This window comes from Poecilia reticulata, linkage group LG16, assembly GCF_000633615.1.
Source record: "Poecilia reticulata strain Guanapo linkage group LG16, Guppy_female_1.0+MT, whole genome shotgun sequence".
Classification (NCBI taxonomy): domain Eukaryota; kingdom Metazoa; phylum Chordata; class Actinopteri; order Cyprinodontiformes; family Poeciliidae; genus Poecilia; species Poecilia reticulata.
In genome coordinates this window covers 6,927,724-6,945,454 of record NC_024346.1, presented here as the reverse complement: position 1 = coordinate 6,945,454, position 17,731 = coordinate 6,927,724, and the positions used below count along the sequence as shown (strand labels likewise).

Sequence of the window (17,731 nt, the reverse complement as noted above, 5' to 3'; positions counted from 1 at the left end):
GAGACGAATGAAGAAGGTATGGCTAGCCTTTGAAGAATCATTAGCAGCTAACGATATAGCTAACGAGCCAGCAAATCTACAAACTATTCTCCAAGAAATGAGAGAATCACATCGAGAAAACGGTGAGGGCTTCCGAGAGGTTAAAGAGAAAATAAAGAACATAAATGGAAGACTGGACCAAGCAGAAACGCGCATCTTGGAAGCGGAGAAGAGGATTCAGCAGCTCGAAGAGGTGGCTATGAATCAAAGTAAAGTGCATGACGAGTTCGAGGCCAAGCTGGTGGAGCTCGAGGGGAGATCGAGACGGGAAAACTTAAGGATCCATGGCATGGACCATACCAAGCTCTGCCCAGAAACGCCCCTCAAAAGTCCCACGTGACTTCATGTCTCACATTAACTTCCTCGCAGAGCTTAGCTTCTATGGGATTTTTTGTTTTGACTGACTCTGCAGAGTATTTCTGAGTCGATTAGTTTAGCATTTCTGCCGGATTTTCACAAAATATCAGCCACAACAAGGGAACCAACAAGTTCATGTCATCTTTTTTGGACGACATCAAGATGTTTTAGCCACGCAATGCCTCTAACATTGTGCGAGTTGCAGCTAAATGCTACCAGTCGATGAGGAAAACAACAGATCCTCAGACCCTCAGCATAAATTTAGCCGTGGACAAGATCACTGATGCCTATTGTTCTTGCGAGGCTGGGTAAGTCGGGCATTCMTGGTTTTGAGGGTTCGAATGTGCCTAGGACAACAATGGAACCTCTCTCCTTGAAGTTCTTGATGATGCCATAGATTGTTGACTGAGGTGCAATCTTTCTAGCTGCTCTTCCCTGTTAGGCCATTTTTGTGCAGTGCAATGATGACTGCACGTGTTTCTTTAGAGATAACCATGGTTCACAGAAGAGAAACAATGATGCCAAGCACCAGCCTCTTTTTAAAGTGTCCAGTGGTGTCATTCTTACTTAACCATGACAGATTGATCTCCTGCCCTGTCCTCATCAACACCCACACTTGTGTTAATGGAGCAATCACTGAAACGATGTTAGCTGGTCCTTTTAAGGCTGCAATGAAGTTGATATGTGTTTTGGGGGATAAAGTTCATTTTCTAGGCAAATATTGACTTTGCAATTAATTGCTGTTAAGCTGATCACTCTTTATAACATTCTGGAGTTTATGCTAATTGCAATTATAAAAACTGAAGCAGTAGACTTTGTAAAAATTAACATTTGAATCATTCTCAAAACTTTTGGCCATGACTGTAGTAAACTTAAAAGATTGGGCTTTAATCAGGTATTTAGTGCATCACATAAATCAGGTCGTAGAAGTGGGGTGGCAACCTTAATATCCCAGAGGGTCACATTTGAGGTGATCCATGAATATAAAGACAAAGATGGAAGATATAATATAGTAGTGGGTAGACTCGAGGGACAAGAAATTACCTTTGTCAATTTGTATGTCCCGCCAGGTTCAGAGTGGACAATTTATAAACATATCTTTGATATGATAAATAAATCACGTGACATAGTAGTCTGTTTTTGGAGACTTTAATGTAAGACTAAATCCTTCTGAAGAGACCTCTAAACAACCCAGAGTTATCTGCAGCATAGGTAGGAAGATCAGGAAGATGATTAAAGAGCTAGGGATAAGTGACGTTTGGCTTGAATTCAACCCCATAAAGAGAGACTATACATTCTACTCAGCAGCTCACCACTCATATTAAAAGTATAGATTACGTTTTCATGTATAACAAGAATTTAGACCGAGTAGAAACATGTCGTATTGGGCTGATGGACCTCATTATGTCCTCTTCATATAAAAGTAAATGTTAACAAAACAAAAACCCCGTTTCTATGGAGACTTAACTCTTAACATACTCAAGGGCAAAATTAAAGAAGAATTCAGACATATATGCAGGACAACGATAATGGAGAAGTTTCCCCTGTGATATTATGGGATGCCTGCAAAGCTGTCTTGAGAGGAAAAATAATAGCAAAATCGACCCTTATAAAAAAAAAAAACTAGGCAAGTAAAATTAAATAATTTGGAACATGAACTGGCTGAATTAGAGGGAAAAAATAAAAACAAAGTAGATCTAAAAACTTTACAGAAAATAAAACAAACCAGAGATGAAATTAATCAAGAATTACAGTCCAGTATACAGAAGAAACTTTTATTCTTAAGACAGAGTTTCTATGAAACAAGCCCAAAGTCATCAAAATTCTTAGCATACAGATTAGAAAAACAACAGGAGGAAAGAACTATATACAAAATTAGAGAGCCAATAATTAAAAACTTACCTGTAAAGGCATAGAAATAAGAAAGTGCTTTGAAAAATACAACCAAATATTGTATGCTCTAAAACAGTGTTTCTCAACCTTTTTTGGGCCAGCGCCCCCCCAGCCTTTATCCAGGTCCCTCAACGCCCCCCACCTTCTTCTCTTCAGTGTTTCTGGTGGTGCAGCTCTGTGCTGCCTTCAGGAGAATGGGACATCAGAGTATCAACCATAAAATTTCACCCTCATGTCATTGACTGTGCAAACCAGAGCTTTTAGAGGAAAAACAAAAGTTCCAGGTCATTTTAAAGCCATACAAATATGAGACAGAAACATGGATTATATATTTATATAGACCTGACTACTGATTATAGATTAATAGTTTTACTGGACAGAAATTACAAAGAACAAATCTGGTTCTCAATCAAATCCTAATGAGTCAAATTGAAAGTTGACTCATTAGGATGGAGTCATGGAGTCATCAGCCTCATGACATTAACACTGACATGAAAAATAATATTGAAGAAATAAATATATCAAATCTAATAAAAACATAAATAAGTGATCAGTTCTTTACTGTTATGGTCTGTAATATATATTTATTCTCAGTACTAGATGTGGTCTCAACAAACCCCTGACATTTCAACAATATTATTTTACCTTTTATCTGGAAATAGTGTGTTTATTCTTGCCATACAGTCCTCTGTATTAATTATTGCTCGAAAGGTCTTGCCATACCAGTTTATTCCTCTGTATTTACTTTAGTTTCTTAGTTTATTCTTGCATTTTATTCTTCATTAATTTCCATTTACTTTCATTTGATCATTATTATCCTCTCGTGGGTTATTGCTATGTCCACTTTAGTTTCTTTCCTGTTGCTACATTTATTTTATCGTTTATTGACCATCAGTCATCTTCACTCATCACCTGCTGCGCCGCCTAATCGTCATGTTTCACATCATGTGTTGATTTTTTCGCTGTTCAGCGTCGGATTCTCTGGTTTTATGCCATAATTCACATCTAGTTCGTCGCTCCGTTTTATGTCCCGCTTCTCCTGTTTCAGAGTTTTGCGCAATGTGAACGTGTTTTTTTTTAAGCCCCTTAGGTGCACATAAACTTTAGAGGGAATAAAGAACAACACGCTGTGCAGCGTGTTGAGATATACATGCCGCATATAATTCTTAGTTCACAATAATAAATCGTTCTCACCACTCCCTCAATGCACCTCTGAATTTGTGACTACAAGTTTTTCTGTAGTTCACATTGAGCTGCGCAACCAGAGCTAACGCAGTGGGTTTTTGACTCTTACCTTGAGTTCTAGAAAGAATCATAATTCCTCCCAGGGGGTTGATGTAAATATCCATACAGGTCAGCCTGTGTCCAGGTTGAGTGAAAGGAGGCTCGCGCGATCCGTGCTGAGGTAAACTTCATCAAGCCGCGGCAGCGCGAGAGGCAACGCGCAGAAGCGCATGAACTATAAACCTATCTATTATAAACCTATTGTAACCCACAATTAGTCAATTAGTCAAGACTTTTATTTTTGCGGGCCCACTTCCTGTTTTGCCCCAAACTCTGCAACTTATTTAGCCCCGCCTCCAGCGCAGTTACAACACCACCTGTTGTAACTGCGCAACAGGTGGTTGTGACTGGCTGTTTGGCATCTTGCTGATAATTTCATCCTGGCAAATTTACCCAAATCTCTGCAACAACTGATTTGAACTATTGAACTTTTGGCGGTTGTCACCGGAATTATCACAGCTGATCGCAGTCTAATACGGCCAACTCTCTGCTCAAAGGTCGGGGTTTTTTTTATGATGGATCACATCCTCAGATCCTCTTTGAAACCGATGGCGATCTAAGAAAAGGGACAAGAACTCTGATCTTTGAATTGATTTATTTGGAATTAATTTGTCCCTCATTGTGTATTTGTAATTGTTTGTTGTTGTTTTTTTTCCCCCAAATCACCAATACATAAACACCAAAACTAAAACATTGCTTGTGTCTTCATTCACACCTCAGTCCCCTTCAAGAACCATCTTCTGATGCTGCTTTTGAAGCCGCAGTTAGCTGCGTAGCCCATAACTGTATCACTATCCTTTAGGAATAAATCTGCGCCTCCAGTGCAGCGCTCAGAGCAACAGAGACGCTTGCAATCCAGCTTTAAAAAAAAAAATAATGTAAGTAATTTTTTATTTTTATGTTTTTTTTAAATTAGTATTAAAAGAGGAGCTGCATGGCGGGCTGCCAGGCTCAAAATACACCGGGGGAAACCCTGGTGTATGCATGATTGTTTGTCCCGTCTGTGTCTGTGTTGCCCTGTGATTAACTGGTGACCTGTGCAGGACGTACCCTGCAGCTCTCCGATTTACCACTGGAAACCTTGCAAGTGCAAGTGGGTTTAATGGATGGTATAAAGAATGGATGTTAAATTATGAAATTTAACATACCTGGTTGTCAGTACATTACTGTAATTATGATGTGATTATAGTAACTAGAATAAACTAAATCACCCAATAGGAACAGAGCAAGTAGTGCTTTGTGTAGGTGTTTTAATGACCACATACCAGAAAAAAGTTTAAACTGCTGGCTTATTATTGGTAGAGAAAGAAACACAATAACAATCAGTTGACTCACTGAAAGGGATCCGTGATTAGTTGTAATAATAGACTTTATTTGAGAAATATCTATTTTAGATGTAAAAATGGTACAGAAATAATACTGTAGGCAGTTTAGTTTTTATAAATTTTAATGAAATATTGTCACACAGACGACGCCATATTGTTCACGCTGCAGTGCATTCTGGGTTAAATGACATCTACTTGGTCCGACTGCGCTTGCTCCGACCAGCCAAAACGGTGATCAGTAACGTCTTTAAGCTTTTTATTTTGAACTGGAGCTCGTTGAAGTCGATAGGAATGTAGGACTCACAAGAGGTGATGAAGATGAGGAGAACCCAACGGCAGATGAGGATAGAGTTGGCCGTAGGAGCTGCTGGTGTTTTGCTGCTGCTGCCTTCAGCTTCATAAATGAAACAAAGAATGACGTCAAAAAGGTACAGCAGGGGGCCAACCTCATATAAGGCTGTTGAAGCTTCTGCTGGTACCAGGACTAAAGCAAGAAAAGTGAGAGAAGAACCTACTGCAGAAGAAAGAAGCAAAAACAGGACAACCGACCCCACCAGGCCAAAATCACAACAAAAAAATCGAACAAAGTCAAACAAAAACTACCACCTGTCTTTGTAAATGTCTGTCAGTGGAAAGCTTTGCATTGCATGTTGTCCTCCAGTGCACTGTAGTTTGGGTGCAACTTGACACTGCAACTCTGAGACAGACGTGTAGATGGGAATCAGACGTGTTCTGTGTTTGTTCTTAATAAAGTTCATATCAGAAAAAGCACATTCACAGAGATAAGTTCAGCTAAAAAGGCAGACAACTTTCATAGCTGCATTGCAGATACTGTAGTACCCTTTGCTGTCCACAAGGCACCAAAAGTTTGGTGCAGCCTGATGAGCTTTGAGGTGGATGTCATTTTGAAGCACCACAATTCCAATCTACACCTTTGCAGCATTCAAAGGTGGAAACACACCTCTCATGTTTGATGTTACTTGCTTCACCCATATGCAGATTAACAAACAGGAGATGAGAAAATTAAATAAAGTTTATTTTAAACAGATCAATGATTGGATGTAATGTGTGATTGTTGTCCTGGATTCTCTGGCTCCGGACCATCTGAGATCTGAAGACGGGGGGAAATGGGAGGTAAGTGAACTGTAGAAAAGAAATTAAAATGAAAACTGGAACAGGCTCACTGGATGAGATGAAAGAAATCTGCTGGGGATCAGGGAGTGGTTGGGATACTGGAGGCTAGGTTGCTTGCAGGAGAGGGAGGTGTCCAGTCCGGATTCTGATGATTGGAGGAGTTTCTAAGGTTGCTGATGGAGGAGACGTTAGAGGACAGACAGGTAATCGACCAAACTGCAGGCAGAGGAGCGGATCTTCAGCAGTCATAAATGGGGAAACCAGATGAATTTACAGCGGAGATTCTTGGATGAGGATCAGATGAACTCGGGCAACACAATGGGTATTTTCCAAGGCACCACGAGAGGAATCCTATGAGAAGGTCAGAGGAAAGTTCAGGTTACTGGGAACACAGAAAGAGGCTCAGAGAACAAAGCACAGAGAGGCTCACAGTACCATTACTGGCCATTACTCTTATGCTTGCGTTGATGAAGTGCAGGTGCGCGGGAACCGCCCTCCATCAAACAGCAACCACATGGCTCCTCCTGGTGGAAAAACAGTAAAACAACTCCCCACAAGGCCAAAACTCCAGCACCTAGCAACACCTTTTCAATATACACCTGATGTATGTTGCATACGTCATACCCACATGCATAAAAGGATTTTAAATAAATGAAACCCATGGCTGTAGCTTGTTAGTCACAAAACTTCTCAAAATCTTGCCTAGTCATAATTTGGGGCGTAATGTCCGCTGCGGGTGTTGGTAAACTGCTTTCTTAAGCCCAAGGTCACCGCAACAGTCTACCATAAAGTTTTAGAGAATTTCATGATTCTTTCTGTTGAGGATTTGCATGGAGATGTAGATTTCATCTTCCAGCAGGACCTGCCGCCAGAAGCACCAAAACCTGGTTTGTTGCCCATCACAGTGCTTGACTGGCCAGCTAACTTGTCGTACCTACACCCCATTGTGCTTCTACGCGGTATTCTTAAGAGGAAAGTGAGGGGCACCAGACCCAACAACATAGAAGAGCTGACAGCAAGCATCAAAGAAAATCTGGGCTTCCATGACTCCCAGGCAATGCCACAGACTGATTGCTTCAATGCCACATCACACAGAGGCAGTGATTAAGGCAGAGGGATTCGCCAGCTAAGTATTGAAGATTGACATGGTCTTTAAGCATGTAATTTAAAGACAAAATGTATTACTTTAATTTCTTTCATTTTCTTCTGCAGAAACCAATAAATAGTTTGGGCCTATTTCTTCCCAGTATTCTATTTTTTTGAATTCCTGTTTTTGTGGCTTTTATGAGCTGGAAGCCCAAATTATGTTAAAATAAACAAATACTTGAAATCATTTAAACTGTGAGCTCTGAATCTATAACCTATGAAATGTAACTTTTTGAATGTAATTATGAGAAACAACTTTTCTATGATACTCTAATTTTTTGGAAAGGGTCTGTATGTTTCTCTTGACTGTCTTAAGACCTGTATAGTCTTTATTTTCTATGAATCACTTGTCCTATATTTTTATGGTGATTTCTATGAACCAGATCATATTTAATGAGGTTTAAGTTAACCGGTTACAAATGCAGAAAGGCTAGGCAGGCTGGTGCATTTTCTTAGTGATCACTGGGCAAGAGACAGACTACACCTGTAACAGGCCACCAGTCCATCACAGGGCAACACAAATATTAGCATCCATGTACACATTCCTAAGAGCAGCTTAGAGAGACCAAATAGCCTATTAGTCATGTGTTTGGGCTCTGAGAGGAAGCTGAAGTACCCAGAGAGAACCTGCACATGAACGGGGAGGACATGCAAACTCAACACCTATGGACTCAAGGGTTCTAATCAATGGACCTTATTGCTGCAAGGCAACAGTGCTATCACTAGGCAACCCCCCAAAATAAACAAGTTAATGAAATATTAAATCAGTTAACTTTGCTTTGGCTCTATCCTAACGAAAAGTCACTTCGTTCCAGATGTGCGTTGGAATGAGCCGTTGTTTTCCAGTGTCAGTTTGATGAAATTGAGAGAGTGGCACCAAAATATTCCGTAGTGATAGCTTCTGCATTCATAGCGGAGGCTCAGATATCTTTGGTGAACATTTTGTGTTCAGTTTTTATTTAACAACAGCAGCAACAGTTGATAAAAGCAGGATGCGTGCTGGGAGGAGGCTCTTGGCTTTTCTTCCTCCTTCTCTCGGTTTTCCCCCTGTTACTTTGAAAAATGGCAGATGAAATATTGAGAGAGTGACTTGGCTTTATTTACTAAAAGCAACAGTTGACGTCAGCCACGTGTTTTAAATCACAAGATAATTCAGAGATGTTTGTTTGGTATGTTTCACAGGCTAGCTGGGCAGTAACGATGGTCGCTATCACTTCTATTTTCGTCTCACCCGAGCCGTTTGACAACCTGCCAACCCACATCGGTGTCTGCATGTGTTGACAGTACATGAACTGCAGGCCACCATGCCAGATAGCAAAGTCTTTCTGATTGGTTGACGCTCCACGTCCAGCGACAAAATTTCTGATTTTCCAATTCTGGCATTGGACGTGCTTCTCGCGCCTGAAATGCTTCAAACGCAGAGCAGTAGGAGTGCAAAATGCACCACAACGCACGTCAACATAGGCTTTGAATGTAAACTAGATGCCCCTGATGCTCAACTCACATTTGGTGTGAACGCAGCATAAGAATACTGTCTGAAATCCTGAAAGGGTCTGAGAAATGGAAAATGTTACTGAAGATAGTTTGAATGACTTTGACTAATTTGTGTGTTTCTACAGTGACTTTGATGACGAACAAGCAGCATGAAGATATCAACAACCTTTCAACTGAAAAAAGTCACCTGGTTCAGAAACAAAAGATGATAGAGAACCAGATCAAGGAGCTGATGCAAGAGAAAGACTTGATGCAAAACATAGCAGTTGACCAAGAAACTGAGGATCTGAACCTAGACTTACAACAACTGAATCTAGACATAATGGACGTAACCCAAGAGAGACAGAAGCTGATTCAAGACAGAGAGGTGTTGAGACAAGATGAAGAGGAGCTGAAACAAGACAGAGAAAAGCTTACTGAAGACAGAGAGACGCTAAGCCAAGACAGAGAAAAGGTTACTCAAGACATGGAGGAGGTGAAGCGAGACAGAGAGGAGCTGGAACAAGCAAAGAAGGAACTGCATCAAAGGAGAATAGAGTATGACAAAGACAAAGAGGAACTGAGAAAAGAGAGAGAGCAGGTGATTCAGAAGACAGAGAAGCTGAACAAAGACAAAAAGGAGCTGGCCAAAGAGAAACAGAAAGTTAGTGAAGAAAAAGAGAAAGTGAATGAGGAGAAAAAGGAGCTGAGCTCAGCTCAAGAGGAGCTGAAAAGTGACCAAGAGAAGCTGAGAGAAGATCAAGAGAAGCTGGGAAAATTACAAGAGGATTTGGAAAAAGAAAAGGATCTGAAACATAGGACAAAGGAGCTCAATGGAGAGAAAAAGCAGCTGAATAAAGAAAAAGAAGAGTTGAACAAAGACGAAGAGGAGGTTCTAAATGAAAAAGAACAACTGAGGATAGTGACAAAGGAGCTGAGCAAAGAGACAGAGGAGCTGAGCAAAGAGACAGAGGAGCTGAGCAAAGAGACAGGGGAGCTGAGCAAAGAGACAGAAGAGGTGAGCAAAAAGACAGAAGAGGTGAGCAAAGCAAAAGAGGAATTGATCAAAGAGACAGAGAAGATGAGGATAAAGGAAGAGGAGCTGAGCAAAAAGACAGAGGAGCTGAGCAAAAAGGCAGAGGAGCTGATTAAAGAGAGAGAGGAGCTGGGGAAAAGTCAAGAGAAGCTGAGCAAAGAGACAGAGGAGCTGGCCAAAGAGAAAGAAGAGCTCAACAAAGAAAAAGAGGAGCTGACCAAAGAGAACGAAGAGCTGGACGAAAAGAAAATGGACATGGCCACAGAGAAACAGGAGATGAGCAACAAAAGAGAAGGGCTGATCAATAATAGCGGGAAGCTGGTCAAAGAGAAAGAGGAGCTGGTCGAAAAGGAAAAGGAGCTGAAAAATCTAAAATGGGAGGCAGAGAAACGATGCATTGAGAGAGATGTCCTAAACAAAACCTATTATTTCGTCTTGAGCCATGAAAACTTTCCAGTTCAAGAATACTGTCCTACACATAGTAATTATATTTCTAGATTACCTTTGAAACTCTTGATTTTAATTTTGAAATATTCTGTTATAAACAGTTTTTGAAGACATAGCTGACCATTATTATCACAGGTAGAGTGCTGAAGGTCACTTTCCTGACAGCAAAGTGAGCCAGTAAAAGTAATTCATTAGCAGCAGGTTTACAGCCAAGTTTTTGTCTTTTGGTGAACCCTGTGGTACGCCACTTCTGACTAGAATGATATCATCATTTAATAACCTTCCAATATTGATCTGCACTCTACCTTTAAAAGCTTTGCTTGAGTAATGTTAATGATTGAAATGTTAAATAAGTAAACGTGGATTGCTTTTAGAAATATGTTTTTCCCTTTTTACCAAAGTTTCACTTTATTCTGCTCTTTCCCCTTGTCTAGTGAGACCAAAGTGTCGGGATTGCAGGAGAAGCTGGGTTTCCTATAACCGAAAGTGTTACTACTTTTATGATGCCGATAATATTGGGAAGAACTGGTTCAAAGCTCGAGCGGACTGTCGAAACAATGGCTCAGACTTCGTTGTGATAAATGATATGACGGAGCAGGTAAAACAAAATGCCACCTCTACTCTTAAAATGTATAGCTAATCCAGAAGTTTCTGGAAGATTGATAGCTTAACAATACTTAACCACACGCACTAATTGAGTCAGCACCTCCTAATTACACATTTTAAAAAGAGAATAGAAAACGTTGGTTTCATATTGTAACCCCAGATTCTGAGTATTGGCGCTGGTGGGTTTATCCCTCGCAGTCCACGTCCACCTGTTGGGTGGGCCTCACCCCGGACCGTATAAATAACAGTCAGACCGGACAAACGTCTCCCTAACAGCCTTTTTTCTTCAGCTATTCAGGAACCAGTGAGGCCCACAGCTTAAAGGGCTGCGCCTATACTCAAAGAATCTGGGATTACAATACATAAAAAACTTTCTATTTCATATAGGCTTCGCCCTTTAAGGCTATCGCTAGTGGGTTAAAGGCGAAGCAGGATGTAGTCTATGCCTAACTGGGTCCATCCAGACCACCACCATGAAGCATCTGCTCACACATAACAAAAACAGTCTCAGCCTAGAGTGCGTAATTACGCACTCCTGGCCTCCCATACAGCAGAAGACCAGAGAGGAGAATAACATCTGGTCAGAAAGGTTGAGACAAACAGACCTGGTGCTGTGAACAGGAACAACGAACGTTATGAACTGTAACAGTGTAACGATGAACAGAACAGGTAACTTATACAGCACTTTGGACAACCATGTTGTTCTCATAAACAAAGAACTCCCCAGGAAAAAAACAACAGAATATCAAATCATGACTGAAAAACATCATGTCACCCTACGTTACATGCAAGGGTGAGACAATATTAACGTGTAACAAAAATAATTATTCTGTCAGAACCCTAATAACAGAATGGGTAATAAAGAACGTGGAAACGTCACACATTTAAACCGAATAAATGAGCATGGAGATGACCAGGAAGCTGCCGTGCAAATGTCCTCCACAGAGCTGTGGAGGATGAAATGCCTCTGGTGGAGTGAGCTCTCAGATTCTCTGGAGGATCCAATCCAGAAGAAGTGTAAGCCTGTGAGATGGCCTCACACAGGCAGTGAGAAAGACGCTGGGCTCAGTGGGACGCCCCACTGAGTTATCTCTGTAATGCACAAACAGACGCTGAGAGCAACGCAGTGCAGACATGCGTGCCTCATAACAAGAAAGCGCGCGCATGGTGCATGAGATGCAGCTTCCTTCTCAAAGTTATGAGGAAGGTAAAAACCCTCTGAAGATATCTCCCTCGATCTGAACGAGCTTGTGATGCTTTGAGGAGTAAAAGCAGGTTTGGGAGGCATCACGCCGAGCTGCCATCGGCTCGTATTCTGAGGCAAGAGGAGCAACAGAGAGCGGATAAATCGTTCACTCTCTTTGCAGACTTGAGGGCCAACAGCAGAGCAGTTTTAAAAGACAGAAACTTCAGAAGAGCCTGATCGAAAGCCTCAAATGGACCTTCAATCAGAGCGCGCGCATCTCCTGGCCTGTCTAGGTGATATTAAAGCTTGGTTGGCCTTGAACTTTTTAAATTTTAATGAAAGGAAAACAGAGGTGATGGTGTTTGGACCCAGTGGCTCCTGTGAGTCCTCCTCTGTTGGCCTGGGACCCTTGGAGGTTTATTTTAAACCTGTTATTACAGATCTTGGTTTTAAGGTGGACAGTGATTTTAAATTAAACAGCCAAATCAGAGCCGTGGTTAAGTCCAGCTTTTATCATTTAAGGCGACTGGCGTCAGTGAAATCTTTTCTTTCCAGGCAGCATTTTGAAACCTTTATCCAGGCTTTTATTTCAACTCTGTTGGTTTACTGTAACTCCCTTTATCTGGGAGTCAGTCAGTCGCTGCTCTCACGTCTGCAGCTGGTTCAGATGCTGCTGCACGACTTTTGACAGGAACTCGAAAGAGGGAGCATGTGACCCCTGTCCTGGCCTCATTTCACTGGCTGCCTGTATATTTTTGGATTAATTTTAAAATTCTTATGTTTGTTTTTAAATCACTACATAATCTTGCTCCGGCTTATCTCTCTGAGCTTCTTCACCCCTACGTACCCCATCGGTCTCTCAGGTCAGCAGATAATCTGCTCTTGGAGGTTCCAAGATCCAGAAGGAAGTTCAGAGGGGACAGGGCTTTCTCTGTCATTGGCCCAAAGTTATGGAACGACTTGCCTTTGCAGGTCAGAGAGGCCCCTTCACTGTCCACTTAAAACCGCTCGTCTTAAAACCCATTTATTTTACTTGGTTTTCAACTCCAGTGGGATCTAATTTTAAATTGTATGTTTGTTTTTAAACTGTAAGAGTTTTAATTTTTTTTTTAATGTTATGTTGTGTTTTAATGTACAGCACTTTGTGTCAACTGTGGTTGTTTTAAAGTGCTTTATAAATAAAGTTGGTTTGGTTTGGTCTTTACACAAGACATACATGCTGAGTTGATATTTCAGCATGTATATCAACTTGTCTTTAACTTCACCGCAGCTCACAGTTTTTTACCAAATCCTGTAGCTTTCGGTGAACTTCTAAATCTGCTCCTTAGTCGTGTCTTTTCGGACCTGCTACTGCCTCTAGTGGCGTGGGGGTGGTAACACAGTTAATATAATTACATTACTAAATCAGAATATCGCAACGTCTTTATTATTTATTATTAGTTTTTCATTCTCTTAAGAATGTAGAGCTAATTAGATGATCTAAACAAAACCTTACAGTGGTTCCAGTTTCTCTCAATGCCCAACCTGTTGAAACTGGCAAATTTTAAATGCCTTGTGTCGTTCCTGGACAGTCAGCTCAACTTTGCTGAAAACACTGACTAGAACTGTTCTCAGAGACCCTACCTTTTAAGAAGACTTGGTGATCTTGGGGTGACCCAGCTAGGCTCTAGTTGGGTCACCCAACTAGAATTTGGAGAAGAAGAAAAAAATCATTTTATTCATCACTAAAGAAGGGTTCATTGAGTGCACATATGAAACTGGTGGGTTCGGTACCTCAAAAAAGGTTAAGAACCACTGCCTTAATCAGTTATACTTCTCCACCTTGTCTTTGTGGTGTAACCATAAAGATGTGTTGGTAGATAACTTCCATTCCAAAGTTTCAGATATTGATTTCATTGTGATAGGGCTTGGCAATATGAGGAAAATCTAATATCCCAGTATTAGGATTTTCCTCATACTAGGATACTCAGTATCCCACTATACTGGGATACTGGGGTTCGCAGAGTATGAAGTTAAATTTTTTTCCCCAATTATTCAATGAAAAAAAACTCAGTTAAGTAAAATAAAATTGTAGTTGAGTAAATATTTATTGATTATTGATAAATACGATATAATCTAGTTTTAGAGTGTATGTTTTTGTTTTTAAACTGTAAGAGTTTTTATTATTATTTTTTTTTATTATGCTGTGTTTTAATGTACAGCACTTTGTATCAGCTGTGGTTGTTTTAAAGTGCTTTATAAATAAAGTTGGTATGGTATGGTATGGTATATTTATTCAATATAAAATATATCATATAAATATATTTATATACGCAATAAATATTGTAATATTTATTGTGTATATTACGATTTTTAAATTTGCATACAAATAAATGTAACTATTTTACTGTAATCATCAGTTGGACAAAGATATTTTTCACTAATGAAATTACTACCACTGCCTCTTTCTGTGGTCAACACTAGACCTTTAAGAAACAAGATCGTAGCAGCAAAAAAAAAAAAAAAAATCTACAAGAAAACACAAAACTTGTAATGAAGACTGAAGATGGTCAGATAGTGTATTAGCAATCATAGTTTTTTTTTCATTTAAACAAAAGTTTAAATAACTATAAAATTTGCAGTCACAAATATTGAACTATTTGCACGTTGCCATTTTTTAACAACAAATGTTGGGTTGAAGACTTGCTCTCATACCTCAGAGTCGAACAAAGACATGTCACGCATGGTTCAGCCAACAAATTCTACAAAATATAACAATCATTCTTGTACCATATTGAGAGGTTTCACAAAAACTCAGCATTAAGTCAACTAAGATTTGTGGGAGTTTTTTGGTTTTGTTTCTATGTAATAGAAATAGGTTAGATTTTAATGTATTGGTAGTGGATTTATTTTGCTGAAAATTCACTAGAAATATTCAAATTACTACGCAGATGATATGCAGTTCTGCGTTACAATGTCACCAGGTGACTGAACCCATCCAATCAGATCATTGTGTGGATGAGCCAAAACTTTCTCCAGCTGAACAGAAACAAAACTGATGTTATTACTTTTGGAGTGTTTGGAGTATTAAAGTGGAGTGATCTAGAGTTACAGATCTAGAGTTATAGATCTAGAGTTACAGATCTAGAGTTATAGATCTAGAGTTACAGATCTAGAGTCAATGCACAGCTTCAGTTATTACAACTGAAAACCAGCAATCAGACTAAAACCTGGGAGTAGTGATGGACTCTGACCTGAACCTTCAGAACCACATAAAGACAGTCACAAAGTCAGCCTTCTATCACCTGAAGAACATTTCAGGATTAAAGGGCTAAAGTCCCAACAGGGTCTAGAGAAACTCATCCATGCGTTTATCTGCACTGATTTCTGCAACAGTGTCTTTACAAATTTGACTAAAAAGTCAATCCTCCAGCTGCAGCAGATCCACAACGCTGCTGCTCGGGTTCTGACTAGAACCAGGATGATGGAGCACATAACACCAGTTCTTCCACTGGCTCCCTGTAGCTCAGAGAATAAACTTTAAAATACTGATGTTAGTTTATAAATCACTGAACGGCTTAGCACCACAATACATTAAAGACCTGCTGTTGTATCAACCTTCCAGACCTCTCAGGTCGTCTGGTTCTGGTTCTGCTCTGCATCCAGAACCAAACGAGGAGAAGCAGCATTCAGCTTCTATGCACCACAAATCTGGAACAAACTGCTGGAAAATTGTAAAACAGCTGAAACACTGAGTTCCTTTAAATCTAGACTACAGGCCCACCTGTTTAGAGTGGCTTTTGAAACATTATAAATGAAACAAACATTTTGATGTGTAATAATGGTATTTGACAAAATGTAATGCTTCAGTTGTTAACTGTGTTCTATGACTTTATAGATTTGTTTTTCAAGACCTTAAACAAGGCACTTCAAATGCTGAAATGTGTTAAAAATAAACTTGATTGATTGATAGAAGTAAGAGAGTCTAAAATAAAATCTGTTCACAGGAATTTATCATGGCTCGACTCAAATACTACAAACCTAAAGGAGGATACTGGATAGGGTTGTACTATATTCCACCCACATGGATATGGATGGATGGAAGTCGGATCATTCCTGAGTAAGAACCATGATCTAAGCATATGCATATTTAAAGCTGCAGTATGTAAATGTTATATTGTTTTTATATATTTGTTGAAAATGTTATGTCCTAACCAGGGGTGAAAGTAGTTTTAAATTCTTGGGGGTACTGTGACAAAAAAAAAATATTTTTTTTTTTGTGAAAATCTAATCGTATGTTATTTAATATTTATTAAATTTATTAAATATAAGTATATATATATAATTGCTTCTTTGTGTGCTTTGGAGTTTCTGTGCTGATTAATTCTTTTGTGAAGCAATTAAAGCTGGGTAGCTCTTGCAAAATAAAGCTGTATTTCCTCCCTCAGCCCACAATGTTGACACTTTGAGATGCCATGAAACCTAAATCCTGAACATCATGGCATGGAGTGCATCCCAGTTTTCCATGCTTGGAATATAACCATTTGTTTAGCTTTTAAACTGGTTATGTTGATAATTATCAACACAAAAAAAAAATTGTCTAAGTTTTTTCAGCTGACTTAGTAGTATTTCAATGAGCTGAATCCAAAACTCACATTTGTTTTGCTCCATCAGGTCAACTTTTTGAGCAATAGGCAAATCTTGATTTTTTACAATTCTGTTTGCATGCATTTTTTATTTAATTTCAATTTTATTTATTTCACGTTCTAGAAATGAAATGACTTACTTATTCAGACTACAAGTTAATGGGTGATGTCATCAATTGCGAAACGTCATTTCCTTAATTCGCTTCCGGTCATAACATTTTAGTAAGAGTAAAATGAAAAGCCTCTACATTGCATAAAAACAAAATGGCTTCAGCCAGAAGATCTTGCAAAAATAAACCTGACGTATTCTGTTACATCTGCGGCGAATACACCCTTGTGCCTAACAGGAATCCAGTCACAAGTTTCATAAAGTGTGCTTACCATGCTTATTTTGGTATGAAACTTGGAGATCAGGACAAAGCTTGGGCGCCACACATGGTATGCAAAGCATGCACCGAGTATCTGCGTCAGTGGACAAAGGGCAACAAGAGTTGTCTGAAATTTGGAATTCCGATGGTCTGGAGGGAGCCAACAAACCACTGCATTGACTGCTACTTCTGTGGCATTAATGTTACTGGGATCAGCAGAAAGAACCGGAGCAGCCTAAAGTATCCTGATCTTCGATCAGCACGTCGTCCTGTAGCTCATTGTGATGAAATTCCAGTACCTGTCTTTGGAGAACTTCCTGATAATAGTGATGAAGATTCCACCAGTGTTGAAGACGAAGAAAAAGTGGTTTCTGACAGTGATGCTCCACATCCTTTATCCCAAAATGAGCTGAACGATCTAGTTCGCGATCTTGGCTTGTCAAAAATCCTTAGCCGAACTGTTGGCATCCAGATTGACGGAAAATAACCTCCTCTCTGACAGTGCTCGCATCACCTTCTATCGCAACAGGCATTAAGAGTACCTCCGCTTTTTCTCTGAAGAGAAGGACTTTGTGTACTGTACAGATGTTGCGCAGCTTCTGCATACGCTTGGAGTGACACAATACGAACCCAAAGATTGGAGACTGTTTATTGATAGCTCCAAGCGATCGCTGAAATGTGTTCTGCTGCACAACRGCAACCTGTTTGCCTCTGTACCCCTCGCTCACTTGACTACACTAAAGGAGAAGTATGAAGCTGTGAAGTATGTGCTGGAGAAAATTCGTTATGATCAGCATGAGGGGTTCATTTGT

General features: G+C 39.9%; 1 protein-coding gene across 1 annotated transcript in view; it reads left to right on the top strand.

Moving 5' to 3' along the window:
* LOC103477757 (golgin subfamily A member 6-like protein 22) overlaps positions 1-17,731 on the top strand; it is a 35,866-nt gene that overhangs the window by 13,410 nt on the left and 4,725 nt on the right. Inside the window, exons 4-6 of the mRNA XM_008431056.1 lie at positions 8,798-10,168; positions 10,569-10,732; positions 15,913-16,025. Coding sequence (XP_008429278.1) covers positions 8,798-10,168; positions 10,569-10,732; positions 15,913-16,025 — 1,648 coding nt within the window. The remainder of the gene's footprint in view (positions 1-8,797; positions 10,169-10,568; positions 10,733-15,912; positions 16,026-17,731) is intronic.